The 19,183-nt window shown below is 50.7% G+C and overlaps 2 protein-coding genes across 3 annotated transcripts in view; one reads left to right on the top strand and one right to left on the bottom strand.

Annotated features, from left to right (window-relative positions):
• The first annotated feature begins 3,585 nt into the window (after nt 1–3,585).
• On the top strand, nt 3,586–8,514 carry Ficd (FIC domain protein adenylyltransferase). 2 transcript variants are annotated; one of them, XM_075983202.1, is made up of 3 exons: nt 3,586–3,860; nt 4,654–5,005; nt 5,924–8,514. In XM_075983202.1, exons 1-3 carry the CDS (start codon nt 3,849–3,851, stop codon nt 6,997–6,999), a joined length of 1,440 nt encoding a protein of 479 aa, XP_075839317.1. In that variant the 5' UTR covers nt 3,586–3,848; the 3' UTR covers nt 7,000–8,514. The 2 variants fall into 2 exon arrangements, with proteins under 2 accessions (XP_075839317.1, XP_075839326.1); XM_075983211.1 differs by lacking the exon at nt 3,586–3,860 and adding an exon at nt 3,933–4,488.
• A 1,430-nt stretch (nt 8,515–9,944) lies between these two features.
• Nucleotides 9,945–19,183, bottom strand: part of Sart3 (spliceosome associated factor 3, U4/U6 recycling protein) — a 28,679-nt gene continuing 19,440 nt past the window's right edge. Inside the window, exons 13-19 of the mRNA XM_075983188.1 lie at nt 17,144–17,256; nt 16,331–16,407; nt 15,007–15,184; nt 13,937–14,388; nt 13,438–13,590; nt 12,799–12,989; nt 9,945–10,836 (exon numbers count right to left, since the gene is read on the bottom strand). Coding sequence (XP_075839303.1) covers nt 10,662–10,836; nt 12,799–12,989; nt 13,438–13,590; nt 13,937–14,388; nt 15,007–15,184; nt 16,331–16,407; nt 17,144–17,256 — 1,339 coding nt within the window. The 3' untranslated portion in view covers nt 9,945–10,661. The remainder of the gene's footprint in view (nt 10,837–12,798; nt 12,990–13,437; nt 13,591–13,936; nt 14,389–15,006; nt 15,185–16,330; nt 16,408–17,143; nt 17,257–19,183) is intronic.

The following is a 19,183-nucleotide window of genomic DNA, read 5'->3' as shown; positions in this document are numbered from 1 at the left end:
GCAGAGAGAAAGCAGAGCAGCCTCTCCTGAGAGGGGTTAGAGGAGCAAAGTCATTCCAGGGGAGTACAGCCCCCTGGTGTCCACACAGCCAGCGCTGCTCTGACGCCCCATCACATTCCCCTGCATGCTCTGTGGTTCTGCTGTTATATTTTAGATTTTCTTTTCAGTATATTTCAATCATGTTCCTTCCCTTTCCCTGCAAGTCCTCCAAGATCAGCTTCTCTCAGATTTCAGCCCGGCCCACAGACACGCCTACTGTTTAACATTCTGCAAATTTCACTTAACTATCCAGCCCTGATGAGTCTTTTGAAAAACCAGGGGTCCTGTCAACTGTCAGGCTGTACCCAGCATGAGAGCTGAACTCGGGTCCCCTGTCGTGCCCACCTCTCCCCCAGTGTCTCTCACTTGCCAGCAGACCCCTCCGAATGTCTGGATTTGCCCTGCCTAAATTCATTAGAGATTATTTATACTGGCCTTCCAAGAATTCCTGGAGAGAGGAAGACTTTAAATTTGGCAATTTGAAAGTGGGGTGTGGTTGCGCATGCCTTTAATCCCAGCACTCAGGAGCCAGGTGGGTCTCTGTGAGTTCGAGGCCAGCCTGGTCTACAAGAGCTAGTTCCAGGACAGGCTCTAAAACTACAGTAAAACCCTGTCTCGAAAAAGAGAGAGAGAGAGAGAGAGAGAGAGAGAGAGAGAGAGAGAGAGAGAGAGAGAGAGAAGAAGAAGAAGAAGAAGAAGAAGAAGAAGAAGAAGAAGAAGAAGAAGAAGAAGAAGAAGAAGAAGAAGGAAGGAAAGAAGAAAGGCTGAGCAAGCCATGAGGAGTAAGCCAGTAAGCAGCACCCTCCAAGGCCTCTGCATCAGCTCCTGCCTCCAGGCTCCTGCCCTGACTTCCATCAGTGATGAAGTTGTGCCTGTGCTGTGAGACCCCCCTACAAGAGCACCACAGAGCTGGTATCTGATGCAAATACACAGGAACTTATTGAATACGAGCTCAGCCCAGACTGTCATCCAGCACTGCTATACAGCGGGTGGAGGAGAGCAGTCCTGCACCTCTGGGCTTGGGAGTTCTTAAGGGAAAAACCACAGCAGGGCAGGGTGGTACAGCCTTGGTGTTTCGGGACTGGGTAAGGTTATGCAACCTTAAGGTTATGGCTGGGGTCTAGGGGAATTTTGTTTTCTTTTCTTTCTTTTTTTGGGGGGTTTTCGAGACAGGGTTTCTCTGTGGCTTTGAAGCCTGTCCTGGAACTAGCTCTGTAGACCAGGCTGACCTCGAACTCACAGAGATCCGCCTGCCTCTGCCTCCCGAGTACTGGGATTAAAGGCGTGCGCCACCATCGCCCGGCCTCTAGGGGAATTTTCAAGCAATGGTTATGAAAACCCACAAGGGCATCTGGAACCTGCAAATGTGTTTACCCAAGTTTCTCAGTGGCTGGCTCACCCAGGTGGTTGCCCTGATCTGGGCCCTGGCAGTTAGGAGCCCTTCTTGGAACTGTTTATGACTTCGCTGGAGTTTAATTCGTCCCCTGGCTAGGTCCTATCTAAAACGGAGTTCTTTCTCAAAATGGAGTTTGTTCTGCTCCTTCAATGAACAGTGTCAATGCAACCCAAATAAACCCTTTCCTCCCCAACATGCTTTTTGGTCATGGTGTTTCATTGCTACAGCAGAAACCCTAACTGAGACAACCAAGACAATCACCACACTAATTCTGCATCCTGAGAACTCTACGGTTTGTCCTGCTGCTGGTATTTCTAATTCAAGTGGCAAGATTTCTCGAGCACCTGCTATGAGCCACACTGTACAGATGGGAGGTAGGAAACTGAGGGCTCAACAGACAAGAACGAAAGCCGGTCCCTCACTTCACAACGTTCCTCCGGTGCCTGTCAAAACAAGTGACTCTGGTCGTAAGCCCCAACTCTGGCCTGCTCCTAGGCACTGTAGTCTGGGCTGGGGGTCAACAGTTCTCCTCAACCAGACTCAGGAGGAGGCTCGAAGGTACAATGGGGGCTCTCCTCAGGGCTGGGGCAGTCTGCAGCTCAGAAGCTTTCTTCTGTGGAGAAAAAATAAAGTAATAACCCCTTGGTGTTTTTCTCAAAGCAACTCTGATGGTTGGGTGTGGTGGCCACACCATTAACCTCATCACCGGTGGGGCAGAGGCAAGAGGAGCTCTGTGAGTTTGAGATTAACCTTGTCTACAGAGTGAGTTTGTGGCCAACCCGAGCTACACAGAAATCCTGTCTCACAAAACAATAGCAGGAAAAGAAAGTAACTCTACTGAATAGACATTACTCATTAAATGTCCTATCTGTCAGATGTATAGATTTAGACTCAAAACCCCAGAGAAAGAAACATGATCACCACTTGGGAGGGTGGGGCAAGAGGACTGCTGTGAGGCCAGCCTGGGCTACACAGTGAGTTCCAGACCAATTTGTGCTACCATCTCAATAAAATCAAATGAAGTGAAAAATGTAAAGATTCCATAAGCATGTTCGTTACCTGCAGGTGACAGATTGGCAAATTAGACTGTCACCATAAATAAGTTCAGCTCAGTTTACAAGTGACAGAGCTGAATCCAGGGCAGTGTGACTCCACAGAAGAATCCACAAATCTGAGGGCTAAAGCACAGTAGGAGCCAGTAGGTGTAAACGAACTCTTGCTACCAAGCTTGGTGACCTGAGTGCAATCCTCGAAACCTCGAATCCTAGTAGACCTCTGTGTGTGTGTGTGTGTGTGTGTGTGTGTGTGTGTGTGTGTGTGTGCGCTCTCTCTCTCTCTCTCTCTCTCTCTCTCTCTCTCTCTCTCTCTCTCTCTCACACACACACACACACACACACACACAAGCATTAAGGCAAAACGCTTTTGGTTTTTGCTTTTTTAATTAAGAAAGGTGGGCTGTTATCCCATTCCGCAGCTGGGAAAACTGCAGACGGGAGTGCCTTGGCCCGAGATCACAGGAGGCTGAGGACAAATCTGAATCTGAACGCCCACTAACTTCCCAAAGCGGGCGTTTCCTGCTGCACGCGCAGGATGCTCCGTTTCAGTGTTTGTGGGTTAACACGGAGGCGTCAGCTCTGCACCACGGAAACCTATCTGGTAGCCGAAAGGCCATAGCAGGCTGCTCCACAGAATGCAAACTAAAAAGATTAGGGAGGGCATGGTGCATCAGAAGGATCTCTGTGAATATCTAAGCCAGCTTGAGCTACGCAGTGAATTTCAAGACAGCCTGGGTGGCACAGAGAGACCCTGTCCCAAAGACAAAAACAAGAAAACGGCTAGAGGGGACAAGAGAGAGGAAAGAAAAGGGACAAACCCGAAACGGGGGCTAAGAAGTGGAAAACTTTGGGTGGCGTGGCTAACGCCATTGCACACGAGAGAAACTGAGGCACACGAAGTCCAGCCCGAGGGCAGGAAATGTTAGCAGCAGCTGTAGCTGCTCCGAGTCGACGGGACGCGAGCTCGTCCACCGTTCAGGGACCTCGACTCCGCCCCCCCGTCGCTTATTGGTCGCTCCCGGCACGCAACGCACAAGCGACAGCCAATAGGAGCGGCACACGGCGCGCCTTTCCCAGGGAGGCCGAGCCCAACTCGAGAACCCGGAAGCACGACGGATGGACAGGTGGAAAAAGCCAATCCACCTCTGCGAGGGTGGCAAGCCGTCCAATGGCGAGGTGCCGGGGGCGGAGCCGACGGCCGAGGCAGCAGGGAACCGCCGCCGCGGGCTTGGATGGTGCGGCGGGCACGATCTCTGGACCCTTGCGGCAGGCCTTGCGCCTCTCCCTGCCTCAGTTTCCCCCTTCAGGAGTAAGCCCAGCATGCTGGGCTGGAGCAGCTGCACAAGCCGCGCGCAGTGATGACGTGGCAGGTAAGGCCCTCGAGCCCCGGCGCCGCCTGTCAGAACCGCGACGTCCCTCTTCTGTAAGCCGGAGCTACAGGTAGCTTGCTCTGTCCACAGGGGCTGACAGGATGCAAGGCTAGCGGCCAGCGGTGCGCGGCACACCATAGTTGCCCAATAAATGCTTATTGTTGGCAAGATGGCGTTTGCATACCTGGCACCTCGCTCCCCGGTCAGCCCCGAGCTCGTGTCCGCCCTTACTGAGGTGTGGCATCACCCACTGGTGTGGCTCAGGTCCTGGGCTCCCGGTCCATGATGGATAAGTCAGGAAAGGAAGGCCAGAAGGCACTGAGGCGGCGTTCGTGTGGTAACACATCAAGACACCAGATATTTGTTTTTGTCCAAGAATGTGGTGTGTGTACACGCGCGTGTGCAGGAGTGGTGGCCTAAACACTGGGTGTCCAGTGGCAACACACACTGATCCTAGTGAACTGGTGGACCTCATGGCCGAGAAGTTCCCGGCTTCACCTCTCTGAGTGGGTTTCCCCACCTGGAGGGGGCGGCGTGGAAACATCACCTCCTGTGGTTATGGCCTGTTACTAATATATTTAATAAGTGCTTGGTAAATGCGTGAGATGTCCACCACAGCACCCAGGAGGTAGGAGTCAGCAGGAGGCTTTCCCGGCTGCCCCTCCCCCATCTCGCTGCTCCCTCAGCATCAGAAAGTGTGCTGATTCTTCACACCTGTTTCCATCAGTAATCACGTTCTTGGGAACAGGTCCATCCCCCTGCCTCACTCTCTACAATGCTTGGTTCCTCACAGCTTCTGCTCTCCCTCTGTGGTGGGACAAGTGCTCCGGGCCCAGCCGCTAGTCCAGACGACATGCCGATGGCTTCAGTGATGGCAGTGGCGGAACCCAAATGGGTCTCGGTCTGGGGCCGTTTCCTGTGGCTGACACTGCTGAGCATGGCCCTGGGGTCGCTGCTGGCCCTGCTGCTGCCCCTGGGAGCCATGGAAGAGCAGTGTCTGGCTGTGCTCAGAGGTTTCCACCTGCTCAGGAGCAAACTGGACAGGGGCCAGCATGTGGTCACCAAGTGCACCAGTCCATCCACAGAGCTCAGTGTCACCTCTGGGGATGTGGGGCTGCTGACTGTCAAGACTAAGACGTCTCCAGGTGAGCACACTGGCTGTCTCGCCCATGTTAGCTAAGACTGATGTTTATTCGATTCCCCGACAAGGAGCCAAAAAAGAAAGAAAGAAAAAAGACTGATGTTTAGAGTGCCCTAGAGTCCTGTGTGCAGGCGTGAGCGTGTTATGGTGAGTGAGGCACGCCGGGAACTCCAATTTGGTGAGTGACTGAGAACGGGTGTCCCTGTGTGTGGAGGGGACTAACAAAGTGTGAGGCCTGAGCAGCAGCTCAGCTAAGTGGGAGTGGCTCAAGGAAAAGAGCCTGAGAACAGCGCTCCAGCTAGAAACCAGGGGATGGAAGCTGAGTAAGTGCCGACCCTCAGAGGCAACCCACAGCTGGGAAGAGGGCTGTGTCCAAAGTGGGTCCCTCCATTACTGTCCCGTGCCCACAGTGACGTGTTGCAACAGCCTGTTGCTACCCACTGGATGCCAGCAGCACACTGCCCCCAGTGGTGACGACTAGACATTACCACAAACTGGAATGATTAAAAGCAGTGCGGGGCGGGAGGCATAGCCCTGATAGAACACTTGCCTGTGTGCACATGGGCCTGGGTCACAGCCCCACAACTGCTGGAAAACCAAAACAGTCCAGGCATGGGAAGTCCCTGGGGGTTAGCTGAGTAGGAGCTGTTGGCATTCCTAGGCTCGAGAGATAGGGCCACCCAACCACAGGGGAGGCTGCCACACTGTAGGGAGGGCACAGGAATAGTTAATGCCCTGTGTCTATGTCCAGGCAGGCGGCAGGGGAGCCCAGCTGGTGCCTCCAAGGGTACAGAGTGGTTCAGGACACAGCCCATTGACCAGCATCCCACCCCACAGCTACAAGACAGACCCATACAGGGATATCTCCTGAGTGTCCCCAGCAGGCCACCCTCCTCATTAAGCCACTCTGGCTCTCTTCCAGCAGGGAAGCTGGAAGCCAAGGCTGCACTGAACCAAGCCCTGGAGATGAAGCGTCAAGGCAAGAGAGAGAAAGCCCACAAGCTCTTTCTGCACGCCCTCAAGATGGACCCTGGCTTCGTAGATGCACTCAATGAGTTTGGCATCTTCTCAGAAGAGGAAAAGGACATCATTCAGGCAGATTACTTATACACCAGGGCACTGACCATTTCACCCTTCCACGAGAAAGCGCTGGTCAACCGGGATCGGACGCTGCCGCTTGTGGAGGAGATTGACCAGAGGTACTTTAGCATCATCGACAGCAAAGTGAAGAAGGTCATGTCCATACCCAAGGGGAGCTCAGCGCTGCGCAGGGTCATGGAGGAGACCTACTACCACCACATCTACCACACGGTGGCAATCGAGGGCAACACCCTCACCCTCTCAGAGATCAGGCACATCCTGGAGACCCGCTACGCTGTGCCAGGAAAGAGCTTGGAGGAGCAGAACGAGGTGATTGGCATGCATGCGGCCATGAAGTACATTAACACCACCCTGGTCTCCCGCATTGGGTCTGTCACCATCGATGACATGCTAGAGATCCATAGAAGGGTGCTGGGGTATGTGGATCCAGTGGAGGCGGGAAGGTTTCGGAGGACCCAGGTCCTGGTGGGACACCACATTCCACCCCATCCCCGGGATGTGGAGAAGCAAATGCAGGAGTTCACACAGTGGCTTAATTCAGAGGACGCCATGAATCTGCACCCGGTTGAGTTCGCAGCCTTGGCCCATTACAAACTTGTGTACATCCACCCTTTCATCGATGGCAATGGGAGAACCTCCCGCCTGCTGATGAACCTGATCCTGATGCAGGCAGGGTACCCCCCTATCACCATACGCAAGGAACAGAGGTCAGAGTACTACCACGTATTAGAAGTCGCCAACGAGGGTGATGTGCGGCCCTTCATCCGCTTCATTGCCAAGTGTACGGAGGTCACATTGGACACACTGCTCCTTGCCACCACTGAGTATTCCGTGGCACTGCCGGAAGCCCACCCCAACCATTCTGGGTTCAAGGACACACTCCCCGTGAAGCCCTAAACCGCTAGCTAGCCCTCCCCCTTGGCAACAAGGGAAGCCAGGAGATGGCATCCAAAGAACGGCTTTCTAGAAACAACTCTCCCTAATAGCAAAAGGAGATATTTAAACATTCTTTACCTCCAGATGTTTTTTAGTTGAGAAAGAAAACTAAATTATCAAGCCTTGTCTTTAGGATAATTTACACTTCAGCCCAGCTATTTATTTTCCCAAGCCACCTAGCTGTGACCACTGCATCTGTGGTGATCCCAGTACCCTGCAGAGGCAGCCGTGCTCCCTCCTCTTATGTCCTGAGCCTGGCTTCTGGACAGAATTTGCACTAAGGTGGGGGCAGAGGTGCCAGATCTGTGGGACAAAGCCCAAGACCACAGGGGCCACTCAGATGCCTTTGAGGTCCTGTGACTTCAGAGGGCTGCAGTCCTAAGCAAAACCTGCCCTGTTGTGATGGACTTTCACTCCTGAGACAGGAAGCAGACGCTGCCATCTCCAGAGGGAGACTGCAGATTCCCAGAGACCCCCAGAGCCGCTAACTTGCTAGCCTGCCGGCAGAGATGTTATTTTCCTATCTAGACCTCTCAGGAGAACGGCCAGCGTGGCTTTTTCTTTCTTCTGAACTTCACTTGCATCAACTCAGACCAGATGTGTTAGACAAGCTTTTCAGCTGTACCATCACCCCATAAAGCAAGTCTGCTTTTACTTCCCACTCAGTCTCCTGCACAAAGACCCCAGACAATGGCTCTGAGGGCCTGGAGGTGAGGCTCAGTGTAGCACTTACCTAGTAGCATGTGCCATGCCCCAGGCACCACCTTTAACAACAACAACAACAAAAAATATCCCACCAACTCCAAATAAGCATTCCTGATAAAAGAATTAAAACAAAACACCTGTGACCACAGCCCAGCCTGGTCCCTTTTGTCCTGTGTTTTTAAACCACCTTCCCCTATAAAGCCATTCTAGGATCTAACGTCCCCTAGTATAGGTGGTTACCTTGGAATGACCTTGCTTTTCCAGTACCTTGTAAAGCGATACTGTTCGGCCTGATAGATGCATTTCAACTCTGTCACCTTAGAAAAAATAATTTTCCAATCATACATGGCTAAGTGCCAATTTGACTGCTGCTATTTAGTCAGAATGGCTAGAGATCACTGGGTTTTGTTCTGAGGGACAGCCTAGGAGTCCTAAGCGCACTGCACTTTGTTTGAATGATGGTAAATTCATTCCAGGTGTCAAACCTCCAGTTCGGTGCTGCCAATTGATGTGTCAATGTTCACAGATACTCAGTGGTAGTTCCGAGGGGCTGAGAAGAGTGGAAAGGCGTGTGCATGCAGTTGAGCCTCACGACAGCTCGCCAGCGCACGGCAGTACAGCCCCAAGTCCCAAGCTCCCTGCTCTTCTCTGCAGCATCCCGAGTCTCACAGGGTGCTTGCTTGGTCCTGTAGTGAGAACCTGCACTTTAGCTACGTGTGGAAGATATTTTAACAAATGACTGGTTCTAATAAAGTATTTTGTTACATAAAATTGTGTTGCCTTATTCAGGGAGGGAGCACTGAGCTGCCACTGTGTAGATTGCTCTAAGAACAGACCTCAGAGGGTGCCTGCCCTGAGCTAAATTCACTAAGTATTTTACCCAGATTAAAAGTGATTTTTGTTGTTCTCTTCCGATGTCCTCAGTGGGCTTTTCTGGCGTGTGGAAAGGCTTACCTGTGTCATGAACCCTGTGGAGAGCATGAAGTCATACCTGAGTACTAGACACCAGTAAGAGAACCAGATGGCTTCTGTGAGACCATCAGGAAAGCAACACAGACACAGTGGGATTAGCTCAGTCACTGTCTTCTCAGTACTCTCCCTCTGAACTGCCCAGTCTGCTCCCTCACAGAGACCCAGCAGGAGCCAATACCTCAGTGTGGCCCCTGCTATCCATAGCTGTTATCTAATGGAAAGGTAATGCCTAGAAAAAGGTCTTTGTGTGTTATGTGATAAGGGTGGAGGAGAACCTGCATCCTAAAAGACATTTACAGGGCCGGGTGGTAGTGGCAGCGCATGCCTTTAATTCCAACACTCAGGAGGCAGAGGCAGGCAGATCTGAGTTCGAGGCCAGCCTGCAAGAACAAGTTCCAGGACAGGTAGGGCTGTTACACAGAGAAACTCGGTCTCAAAAAACAAAGCAAACATTTGCAGGAAGTGTACATTACCATTGACAGGTGGAAGCTGAACTTGGGCTAGGTCCTGACATTAGATGTTGACTGACAGGTATCCTGGTGTCTGCAAAGGGGAGGTGACAGGACCTGAGTGCTAAGAGCTCCAAGATGCACAGTCGTGGCTACACTTACAAAATGCTAAGGGGCTGGAGAGATGGCTCAGCGGCTGTCAACGAGAGCGCCTGTTGCTCTCGCAGGGGACCTTGGTTCTTTCTCTTCCCAGCACTCACATGGCCTACAACCATCTATCACTTCACTTCCACGTGATCCTCTGCTAAACATAATGGGCACCAGGCCTACACATGGTGCTCATCATACACACATATAGGCAAAACTCTGAAATCTTTTTAAGGGAGTTCTTTTAAATGTTAAGTTAGAAAAAAAAAACCGTTAGGGCTGGGCCGATGGCTGACTGATGCCTAGAAACTCACAACAGATACAGGAGCAATGCCCAGCACGCACAGGCTCCCCAGTGTTTTCCTCCAAATTGCTTCTACACAGTGAGTAGTTTCCTACTGTCTTCCCTGCCCCGCCGAGGGTGTCATAGCAGAGCGACAGGAGCAAGGTGAGAAGTCAAATTCTCCCACCAGTGTCAAGGCAAGGCTGCTCACTGCTGAGTGGTTTAGTCAAAGGGACACAAGATTTGACTTGCACAAGCTGTTCTGTTAATACACTACTTAGGATGAAGGTGCATCCATGTGAAACACACCTACCATAAGTGAACACACACGCAGCAGCACTGTGCACGGCTTCAATAAGAGAACTTCACTTTAATAAACAAAGCTAAGTGGGGGAAGTCAACTATGCGCTCGACATAGCACTTAGACACAAGTGTCTGGACAGAGGACACAGGTCCCCCAGTCACCAGGCAAAGAAAATGGCCCACAGCAGGTGGAACACGCGCTCCTCTATGAACAAATGTCACAGACATCCCGCTTCAGGGAACATGAAATAGTTGAGGTGTCAATTACAGATACATTATAAAAAACAAAACAAAACACAGGCTCTTTGGACAAAAGCCCATCAGATGTATTGTCTGCAATGTCCCACCCGCACTTTACTAAAGAGGTCATCTGATGAGTGACAAGCATCTTTCATTTTATCTTTTAGGCTTAAAGAGCAATGGGTACTCGTGCTCTGCAGGGCTGGGGGGCAAAGGGGAATTCGTAGAAAACGGGCCAAAGGTGGTGAAGTATCAGGACAAGTGGGCGTCAAAAGCCGAGCCCCCCCCCCTTGTTAGGACACTGAAGTACCTTGGGAACAGCCTATAAAGCAGTTGGCTTCCGCCCTCAATATGAGGGAACACTCCTCGCCACCATGCTCAATGTAGGCTTTTCCTTCCATCTACATGAGAGGAGAATCTGTCAGAGACAGGCGTGCCCAGCCCTTCTGTCTCCAGGGCCCACGGTGGCCTCCTGGCCAGCATGAAGGAGTAAGTAAGGCATTTCCCATATATCAAAGTCCTCTTCACTTTCTCAGAAGCAACTTCGCAAAGTCAGCATTAGACATCTTAGGAGCTTCAGTGGCCACGGAGGAGGCGACTGTTGGCCCCACCGCAGGGCCATTCTCAGCCTGAGGAGCAGCACTGTGGCGCTGCAGAGCCCGAGGAAGAAGAGAAAGCTGGGTCCTTCCCTTTCCGCGCCTAGAAAGAGCAAACACAATGACCCTTTGGAAGCAGATTCATAGCCCCACCTGGACTGTGAGACAGCTGGGATTATTGGACCAAGTCAGAAGATGGGAAACGGTAGGAACTATGACTGACCAGGAATGCAGGAGGCTGACCTCTAACCTCACACCAGGAAGAGAAAGCACGGGAACCACGAGACACCCTTCACCTTGATTCTAGCCAGAAGCGAGGAACACTTGAATAAGCCGCCTCCTTTAGGGCACTGACATGAAGTACCCTCTGCTAAGTCACAGGTGACAAAGTGGATGCCATCTCTCAGACCATGAAGAGCCTGGCATTGTCAGCTCCTTCTATCTAGGACAACAGCACAGTCTCTATGGGATAACAGCTGCCACTGCAGCCTGCTATGCATGTGGCTCCCTCCAGTCTGCCGTGAGCATGGATCAGTGACAAAGGCAACATGCTTATGCAATGCCTCAGAGCTCACCTCAGCTGGGTGCCTGTGACCCCAGCTCTGCAGAAGGCTAAGGCCCTGTCTCAAAATTTTGTCAAAAGCTAAGAATGTAGCAGACTAGATTTTTGTTAACTTGACACAAGCTATAGTCATTGGGAAGGGGAAACATTGATTGAAAGAATGCCTCCATCAGACTGGCCTGTGTGCAAGTCAGGGGAGCATTTTTTTGATTCCACTGGGGGTGGTGCCATCCCCAGGCAGTCCTGGGTATGAAGAAAGCAGGCTAGGACTAGAGAGATGGCTCAGCAGGTAAGAGCACTAGCTGTTCTTCCAGGACTGGGGTTTGTGCAATTCCAGTTCTAAGGCCCTCATCTGGTCTCTACAGGTACTACACACACGGAAGACAGACATTCATGCAGGTAAAACATCCATACACATAAAGAAATATATCAATATTAAAAATGAAAGAAAGCAGGCAGGCAAGCAGGGTGAGGGGCTGGAGAGATGGCTCATGGGTTAAGAGCATGTCTAACAGATGACCCAAGTTCAATTCCCAGCACCCATAAGGAAGCTAACCACCATTTGTAACTCCAGTTCCTGGGGGTCTGGTGCCCTCTTCTGGCCTCTGTGGGCATTGCACATGTGGTGCATAGGCATACAACCATGTTAAGATACTCATAACACATAAAATAAATGTAAATAACAAAACAAAATTTCAAAAAAGCAGGCTGATAGACTTTTAGTTTTAGGAAAAACTGGTTTGATTTCTAGCTTTATTACTATTAGGTACGTAAGCTTGGGCAAATCACTTAATCTTCAGGTCTAGTTTCCTCACAGAATGAGGACACCGGACTAAATCATTTCCAGCCAGTCTTAGAGTTCTATCTTTCTACACAGCTGAAAGATGCTGTTGCTGGGGGAATACAAGTAACACTTCGAAGCTACTACTTTTATGTCAAACTTTAAAGTCCATAATTGTTATCTTCATAAAATATTATTTGACCTACAGTATGTTTAAATCAATTTAATAAAATCACTTTATAACAGGAGAAAGGAAAAGAAAGAAAGAAAGAAAGAAAGAAAGAAAGAAAGAAAGAAGAGAAAAGAAAGAAAGCAGGCTGAGCAGGGTACGGAGAGGAAGCAGTAACTTTGTGTATTCTTCCACAGCTTCTGCCTCCAGGGCTCTGTCTTGGGTTCTTGACAATAGACTGACTGCAGGTGGGGAGGCAAATAAACCCTTTCTTCCCATGGCCTTTATCACAGCACTAGGAACCTAATACTTGCCTAACAGTCAGAAGGCCCTGGATTCCATTCCCACTGCCACCAAGAAAAGGTGTGACCAGGGCTGCTTCCCTTTACAGACTTGCAGACAGTGACACTTGCTAGGCAGGTGACACCAGAGACCACTCAGAGCAGCAGGTCCTAGCTTTTCTGACCCAACTCCATGACCTCCAGATATGACACCCCGATCCCCTTCAGCACTGGCCAGGACAGATCTGCACAAAACAGAAGCAGATACTTACGCTCCATACATCTGTCGGGGTACCATGGGGGCCCCTGGTGCTGTCCTCACTTCTGGCTTCTCTGGAACTTTCCGCTGGGGGGGATTGCTGATTGCGACCTTAATGACATTCTCTTTGATGGTCATGCCATCCATCTTCATCACCGCCTGTGATGCCTGTGACTCGTTTTCATATTCCACATAGGCCAGGCCCTGAAAGGTAAAATCCACAGCTGGATCAGATGTCAAGGACTTGGCTTCCTTCAGGAGAGCAGCTGTGGTAAGCAGGCACCCATTAGCAGTGACCTCCCTAATGCCACCATCCAGGCTACAGATTTGCCCCCAGTCTAACCATTTGCCCTGTGGCCATCACTGATTGGAAGGAAGCTTGAAAAGCCTCTCTGTGCTTACCCCAAAGAAAGAAACCATGTAAGCCCAGCAAGAGATGAGCTAGACACAAACAAGATCCGACACGGTCACTATCCTTTGGCCTCTTCTTCCCACCATACTAAGTCTCCAACGTGGGTGGAGTCAGGGCTTGAAAGATGAACCCAAATGTGTCACAAAAAGGTCTAACAGGGCAGAGGGGAGAAGAGGACAGGGAAGCCCACGCTGATCACTCCTCAGCAAGAAACTCAAAGTCTGCCTGTACCCCACTGACCTTTGGCTTCCCAGCCCTGTTGGTGACCAGCCTGATGTCCTTCACAGTGCCATGAGCCTTACAAATGTCCTCGAGTTCCTCTTTGGTGCAGGAGAAGGGCAGGCCCGAGATAAAAAGCTTGTGTTTCTCCAGGGTGGTACTGTATCTGAACACCTGCAGGAGAGGCAAAGCTCCTGGTTTAGGAAGGCACACCCCAGCATATGCGTCCATTACTGTCAGATGGCCCTGAGCCAAATCTGGTCTCAGAGACTTAAATAACAAAACCACCAGTCCCACCATCTCTGTAAAAGGACCAGAAAAACAGCACAGGTGGAGCTGCTCTTGCCGTGCTCTTGAGCAGCGAGGGAAAGCAGTCATCTTTCCATATACTAAGTACATCCACCACCAAACCAAGAGGAGGCTCTGAGCAGCTGAGCCCAAAAGCCTTGCACATGGTCTTGGCACTGAGCACCGTCCCTCTGGCAGCCCCCCTTAAAGGCACCTTTTCCCCAAAACGTACCTTAAAATCAGGGTTTTTGCTCTTATCCACACAAGGGGAGACAAACATTGGCCTTCCTTCCACAGTCTTCCTGTCCAGCTCCAGAGCCTGCTGGGCTGACTTCTCTTCTTTAAACTCCACATAGCAATAGCCCCGGAAGTCCCCACGGTTGCTAAAGACCGGCCTGATCTGGACCACCTCCCCGCAGACCTCAAAGAGTGGCCTGAGCTTCACCTCTGGCTCATCCATGCTGTAGGACAGGTTGCTGACAAAGACGGTGACACTGTCCTTACTGCTGTCATGAGCCACCTTGGGCATGTCGAGCTTGAGGGAGGCTGCCTTCTCCTTCTGCTTGGATGGAGGAGCCACGTCTATCGTTACACATTTCCCAGAAGAGTCTGCTTCTTCCTCCATGGCTGAAGCCACTCCAGAGGCCAGGCTATTCTCCACCCTTCTGCGTTTGGAAGGCTGCTCTGTAGGCATTCAAGAGAGAAGCAGAGGCAGCTAACGCATTCTGCATCAAGCACGTCCCAACACAAACAAACTGCACTGGGTACAAAAGAGACGGCCACCAGGCCCCACAATGTGCAGGCCCAATTTACACTCCAGCAAAGGCACAAGTGGAAGCAAGAACATAAATCTCCACCGTCCAGTCATAACTGCACAGAATGTCAGGAGTCCCAGAGTCCCTCTCTTACAATTCCCACGTGACCCAGGGAGAACAGAACCTGAAGGCAAGATAGAAGCCTACAGGTGACCGAACACCCCACAATGCACTCTGAATACTGGTACAAAGGATGTTTCTAACTCTTTCAACTGGCCAGTGCCTTCTGCATTCCCCCAGCAGACATGGGCTGGGCCTGAACAACCTCTACCATTTCCTTAAGAAGCAACACAGAACACTGATTTTCAATTGGGACTTTACCACAGAGCCACCACTGAGAGAAATGTAGACAGTGACCAGGTGATTCAATGGCATGAATCCTGACTGTGCCGGGGCAGCACAGTTGGGACATCAGTGTGTGCGCGCCCTGAGGAAATCAAGACCACTCCTGAACAGCTAAGAAGACATGTGGCTAGGTTAGCGTTACCTTCCTCCTCCTCCTCCTCCTCGCCCCACTCTCTCTCATCCTCCTCATCCGCCTTGCGTTTGCCTGCACCGTGAGTCTTTTTCTTCTTTTTCAGAGCTTTCTTCTCAGCCCGCACCTTCTTCCGCTGTTCAGCCCTTTCTTCTTCCTGCTGCACAAGAGCTGCTTCCTTCTCTGCAGCCTAGAAAAAAGGGCAGGACATTCCTGGATGCCTTGTTAGGCTGGCTTGTACAGAGACCGGGCCTTAAAGGGGGTGGAGGGGGGGACTGACCTCTTCATACAACATAGATCATATGAACATGGTGAAGAGGAGACTCATAACTCATATACTTTCAATAGCTTCAATCATAACATAGCAAAAAAAAAATTCCTGTTGCTGGGGCAGAGTGGCCTGACAAAAGCCACAGAGGGGAGAATGGGTTTATCTGGGTTCACAGCTGCAGGCTGTTCACAGGTCTACTGTGGTATAGAGGTCGGGGCAGGAACATCAAACAGCTAGTGCCATCCACAGACAAGAGAAGGAATGCCCGCGTGCCATGCTCAACTTGCTTCCTTCCTTTCATTTCAGAGCCCAGGCCATGAAACGATGCCACCCACACTCAAGGTGGGTCTTCCACCTCCAACTTAGAAAATCCCTCACAAGTCATAATAAAGCCAGAGATGCTCATGTTCCACTCACAGGCCTATCGTGGCTCCTTAAAAAAAATTATTCTTCAAGAATTTCATCCATATATACAATGCATTTTGATCAAATTCTCACACACCCCCGTCCCCCTCTGATTCTTCTCAGATGCTGGCCACTAAATCTCCCTCCACTTCATTTGCTCTTTCTTTCTGTTAAACCATTGAGTCTAACCTGTGGAGGGAGTGTGGCAATCTCTCCCAGGCTGTACCCTAGAAGAAAACTGAAGCTCCTCCTCCAGTAGCCATCAAGTGCCAACAGCTCCCAAGCACGAGGCTCCACAAGGCCCTACATGCCCGAGGCTCCTCTATCTGATCTAGTACAGTCAACCCTGTTAAGCTGGAGGTTTTAAGTGAGTCTACAGATGGCAAGGGGTAAGTGTAAATACTGACCCAGATGCTGTTTAGTCAGTATCTTAGGAAGGGCCAGAAGAGATGACGGTTCTATGGTTAAGAGCAGCAGCTGCTCTTCCAGAGGGCCCAGGTTCAATTCCCAGTACCCATAAGGCGCTAACAACAGAGAGTCCAGAACCAGGGGATCTGACACCCTCTTCTGGCCACTTTGGGGACTGCCCACAATCGGCGCACAGACATTCATGCAAACAAACGGGGTGGAGTGGTGCAGCCTCAGAAGCATCACTGTCACCTTCATCCTCTGCTCATTCACGCGAGCCAAGCGAGTTTCTGTTTTCTGAATGGCCACATCCCAATCTTCTAAGGTTCCTGGACAGAAAGAAGAATAGAGCTTTTTGACCCCTCAATTCTGAGCCGTGCCAGTGTTCCCTGATGCCACTGCTCCAGAGCAGAGAGCTCCTGTCACCAGAACTGCAGTCGCTCTTGCTTTACGGCAATGCACGTCACCAGGCTGCCACTCTGTAATTCCAATAATCCTCTGGGTTGCTATGGATCCCTCCTCCTTCCAAAGAGACTTAAAAACAAAAAGCCAACTTTTACAGGCTCTCGAGGGTAAAGACTATAAAACATTCCAAAACAGAGGGCACATGGAACTCAAGAGCCGAGGGAGCTACTCCCCCATGCCAGCAGCTCCGTTGAACCTCATCTGCGGGCTTCAGGCTCACATCCCAATTCAGACAGATGCCCATGGAGAAATCCACACTGTCTCCCCAAGTTCTACTACTATGATTTAAGGCGAACACCAAGGATCTAAAATTCCACAAAGGACTAAAGAGCATGCTGAGCCCCGCCTCTTCAAGTAGAGCATCAGTTCTCATGCGCCATCTTCGTGGCCATGGAGCAGCTGTCCCATTTGGTTGTGGTGAGGACTGAGACTGGTCCTAACCAATGAGGCCAGCCACAAGTGTGCCAAAGCCCACTGTGACTGCACACTGAAGCCCACTCCCACACAAGCGGCCAATCTGCCCTTACAGGCCACATATTTCACTGAAGTCTACTGGCCAAAGGACCACACTCTAAGCCAGAAGCAGAGGCAGGGTCCCACCTTCTGTCCTCTCCATGGTGAGCAACACTTCACAGACATGCTCAGGGTAGTCACTCGTGCACTGAACAGCTCGGTGCAGAGCCTTCCGACAGTGCTGCGTGTCACCATGTGCCCTAGAGCAGAAAACAGACAGATGTCATGAAGGCCCACGGTAAAGACCGTGAATAGGTTGCTGCTGGGGCAGAAGAGGTCTGACTACAGAGGAGACAGCGGCTTTCGGGAGCACCGGGGCCTTTCTCTCCTGCCACAAGCTTCTGCAGCTGCAAGGGGAGACCTTTTTCTATACACTCTTTCCCTTGGCCAGGAAGGTGCACCAGGAAATGCACCTCAGACAAGAGCCTCTAAGCAGACCTTCTGTGCACATGGGAGGGAACCATGCATCAACTGAATGTACCTTGACCTAGTTCCTCAAGAAATCTCTGCAGTCCACCAGAGGGCTCTGTACACCCGAAACCCAGATGGTTTAACTCCATGCTCGGAGTCAGGTTTTATCCTAACATGTTAAAATATGCTAACCACACTGGCATGTATGTATGTATGTATGTGATGAGGAATTCCCCTCTCTGGTTACATGTACGTATGAATAAATAAACGGATGGATGTATCAGCATACTCAAAACCTTCAGAGCAGTGGCTCTTTGGCTGTGATCCACACACCCAAGGCCTCAGGAGGTCTGCAGAGTGAGAACACTATGTACAGCGCTGGTGACTGCATGGATGATAGAAAAGCAATGGAGACTCAGGACAAAGCAAGCACATGCCTCTCTAGTGCTGTGTGACAACACAGCAAATGCACAGGAGCTCCTGTGCACACCGAAGGATGATACTTACTGGAAAATATTGACATCACAAAATTACAGCATCAGGCCTAAGGTCTATCAAGCCAAGGGACAGAAAGACAGATACTGTAAACCAGAGAGCTCGCTGGCATGGTTCTAGACACCACATGCCATCTGGCCCTGTTGAGATTTACTATCATGAAAGAACAGCAACCTCATCTAAAAAGCAGAGGCTCTCCCTTTCCACCCATCTCTGCAAGGTCAGTTTCTTTTAACCCTGCAATAAAAACTACAGCACAGCAGAAGGGTAACTATAATAAATACATTTGTCAAAATGTCAGGCTCAGGTTCAGAGAGACAGCTCAATGGTTAGGAGTACCGCCGGCTGCTCTATCAGAGGACCCAGGTTAGAGTCCCAACTCACAATGACTTAACTCCAGCTCCCGAGGATCTGCCGCCCTCTCAGGCCTGAGGGCCCCAAGCACAACTGTAATGCACGGATGAACATTCAGGCAAACACGCCTACCCATTGTTTGTTTTGTTTATTTGAGACAGGGTTTCTCTAAGTAGCTCTGGTTGTCCTAGAACGCTGTAGACCAGGCTGGCCTCGAACTCACAGAGATCCCAGCACTTGGGAGGCAGAGGCAGGTGGATCTCAATGAGTTCGAAGCCAGTCTGGTCTAACAGAGCAAGTTCCAGGACAGGCTCCAAAGCTACACAGAGAAACCCTGTCTCAACACCACCGCCCCACCCCCCCAAAAAAAAGAAGAAAGAAAGAAGAAATATTGGGGATTTCCAATACGCACTGAATCACACAGCTGCAGTGTAGCTCAGCCTGACAGCTCAGGGTGGATGGCCCTGAGCTCAAGGCCAGTTTGGGCTGTGCAGTCTCAATCTTGGGAAGGAAGGAGGAAAGGCAAGGTCATGGTTTTTATCTTCCCAATGGATGCAGTTTACTGAATTCAATAACCTAGAATGGTCAGAGTGCAGACACACTACAAACACATCATGAAGGAGCCCACCCCAAACCATGAACGACACTAAGTCTAGACAGCGGCTGCTAGCTAATCTGATGGTTTCTTTTCTCTTTTAGTGCTTTGAGCTTTCCTATACAAAATATAATAATAATAAAAAAAAACACCTCCCCCAAGAGTCCAATTAGGCACATTCAAAATTCAAAACAAAAATACAAACAGCTCAGAAGGACTTAATGGCTAAGGAGCCCCCCCCCCAGCCCCGCCAACTCACACACTAAACACCG

The sequence above is a fragment of the Microtus pennsylvanicus genome, chromosome 1, assembly GCF_037038515.1.
Source record: "Microtus pennsylvanicus isolate mMicPen1 chromosome 1, mMicPen1.hap1, whole genome shotgun sequence".
Classification (NCBI taxonomy): Eukaryota; Metazoa; Chordata; class Mammalia; order Rodentia; family Cricetidae; genus Microtus; species Microtus pennsylvanicus.
This window is presented reverse-complemented; position numbering and strand designations above follow the sequence as displayed.

What these genes read in the sequence shown, in the direction of transcription:
- Ficd (XM_075983202.1), top strand. An exon ending in CAAGACTAAGACGTCTCCAG is followed by an intron (nt 5,006 to 5,923) that starts GTGAGCACACTG and finishes GCTCTCTTCCAG; the next exon opens with CAGGGAAGCTGGAAGCCAAG.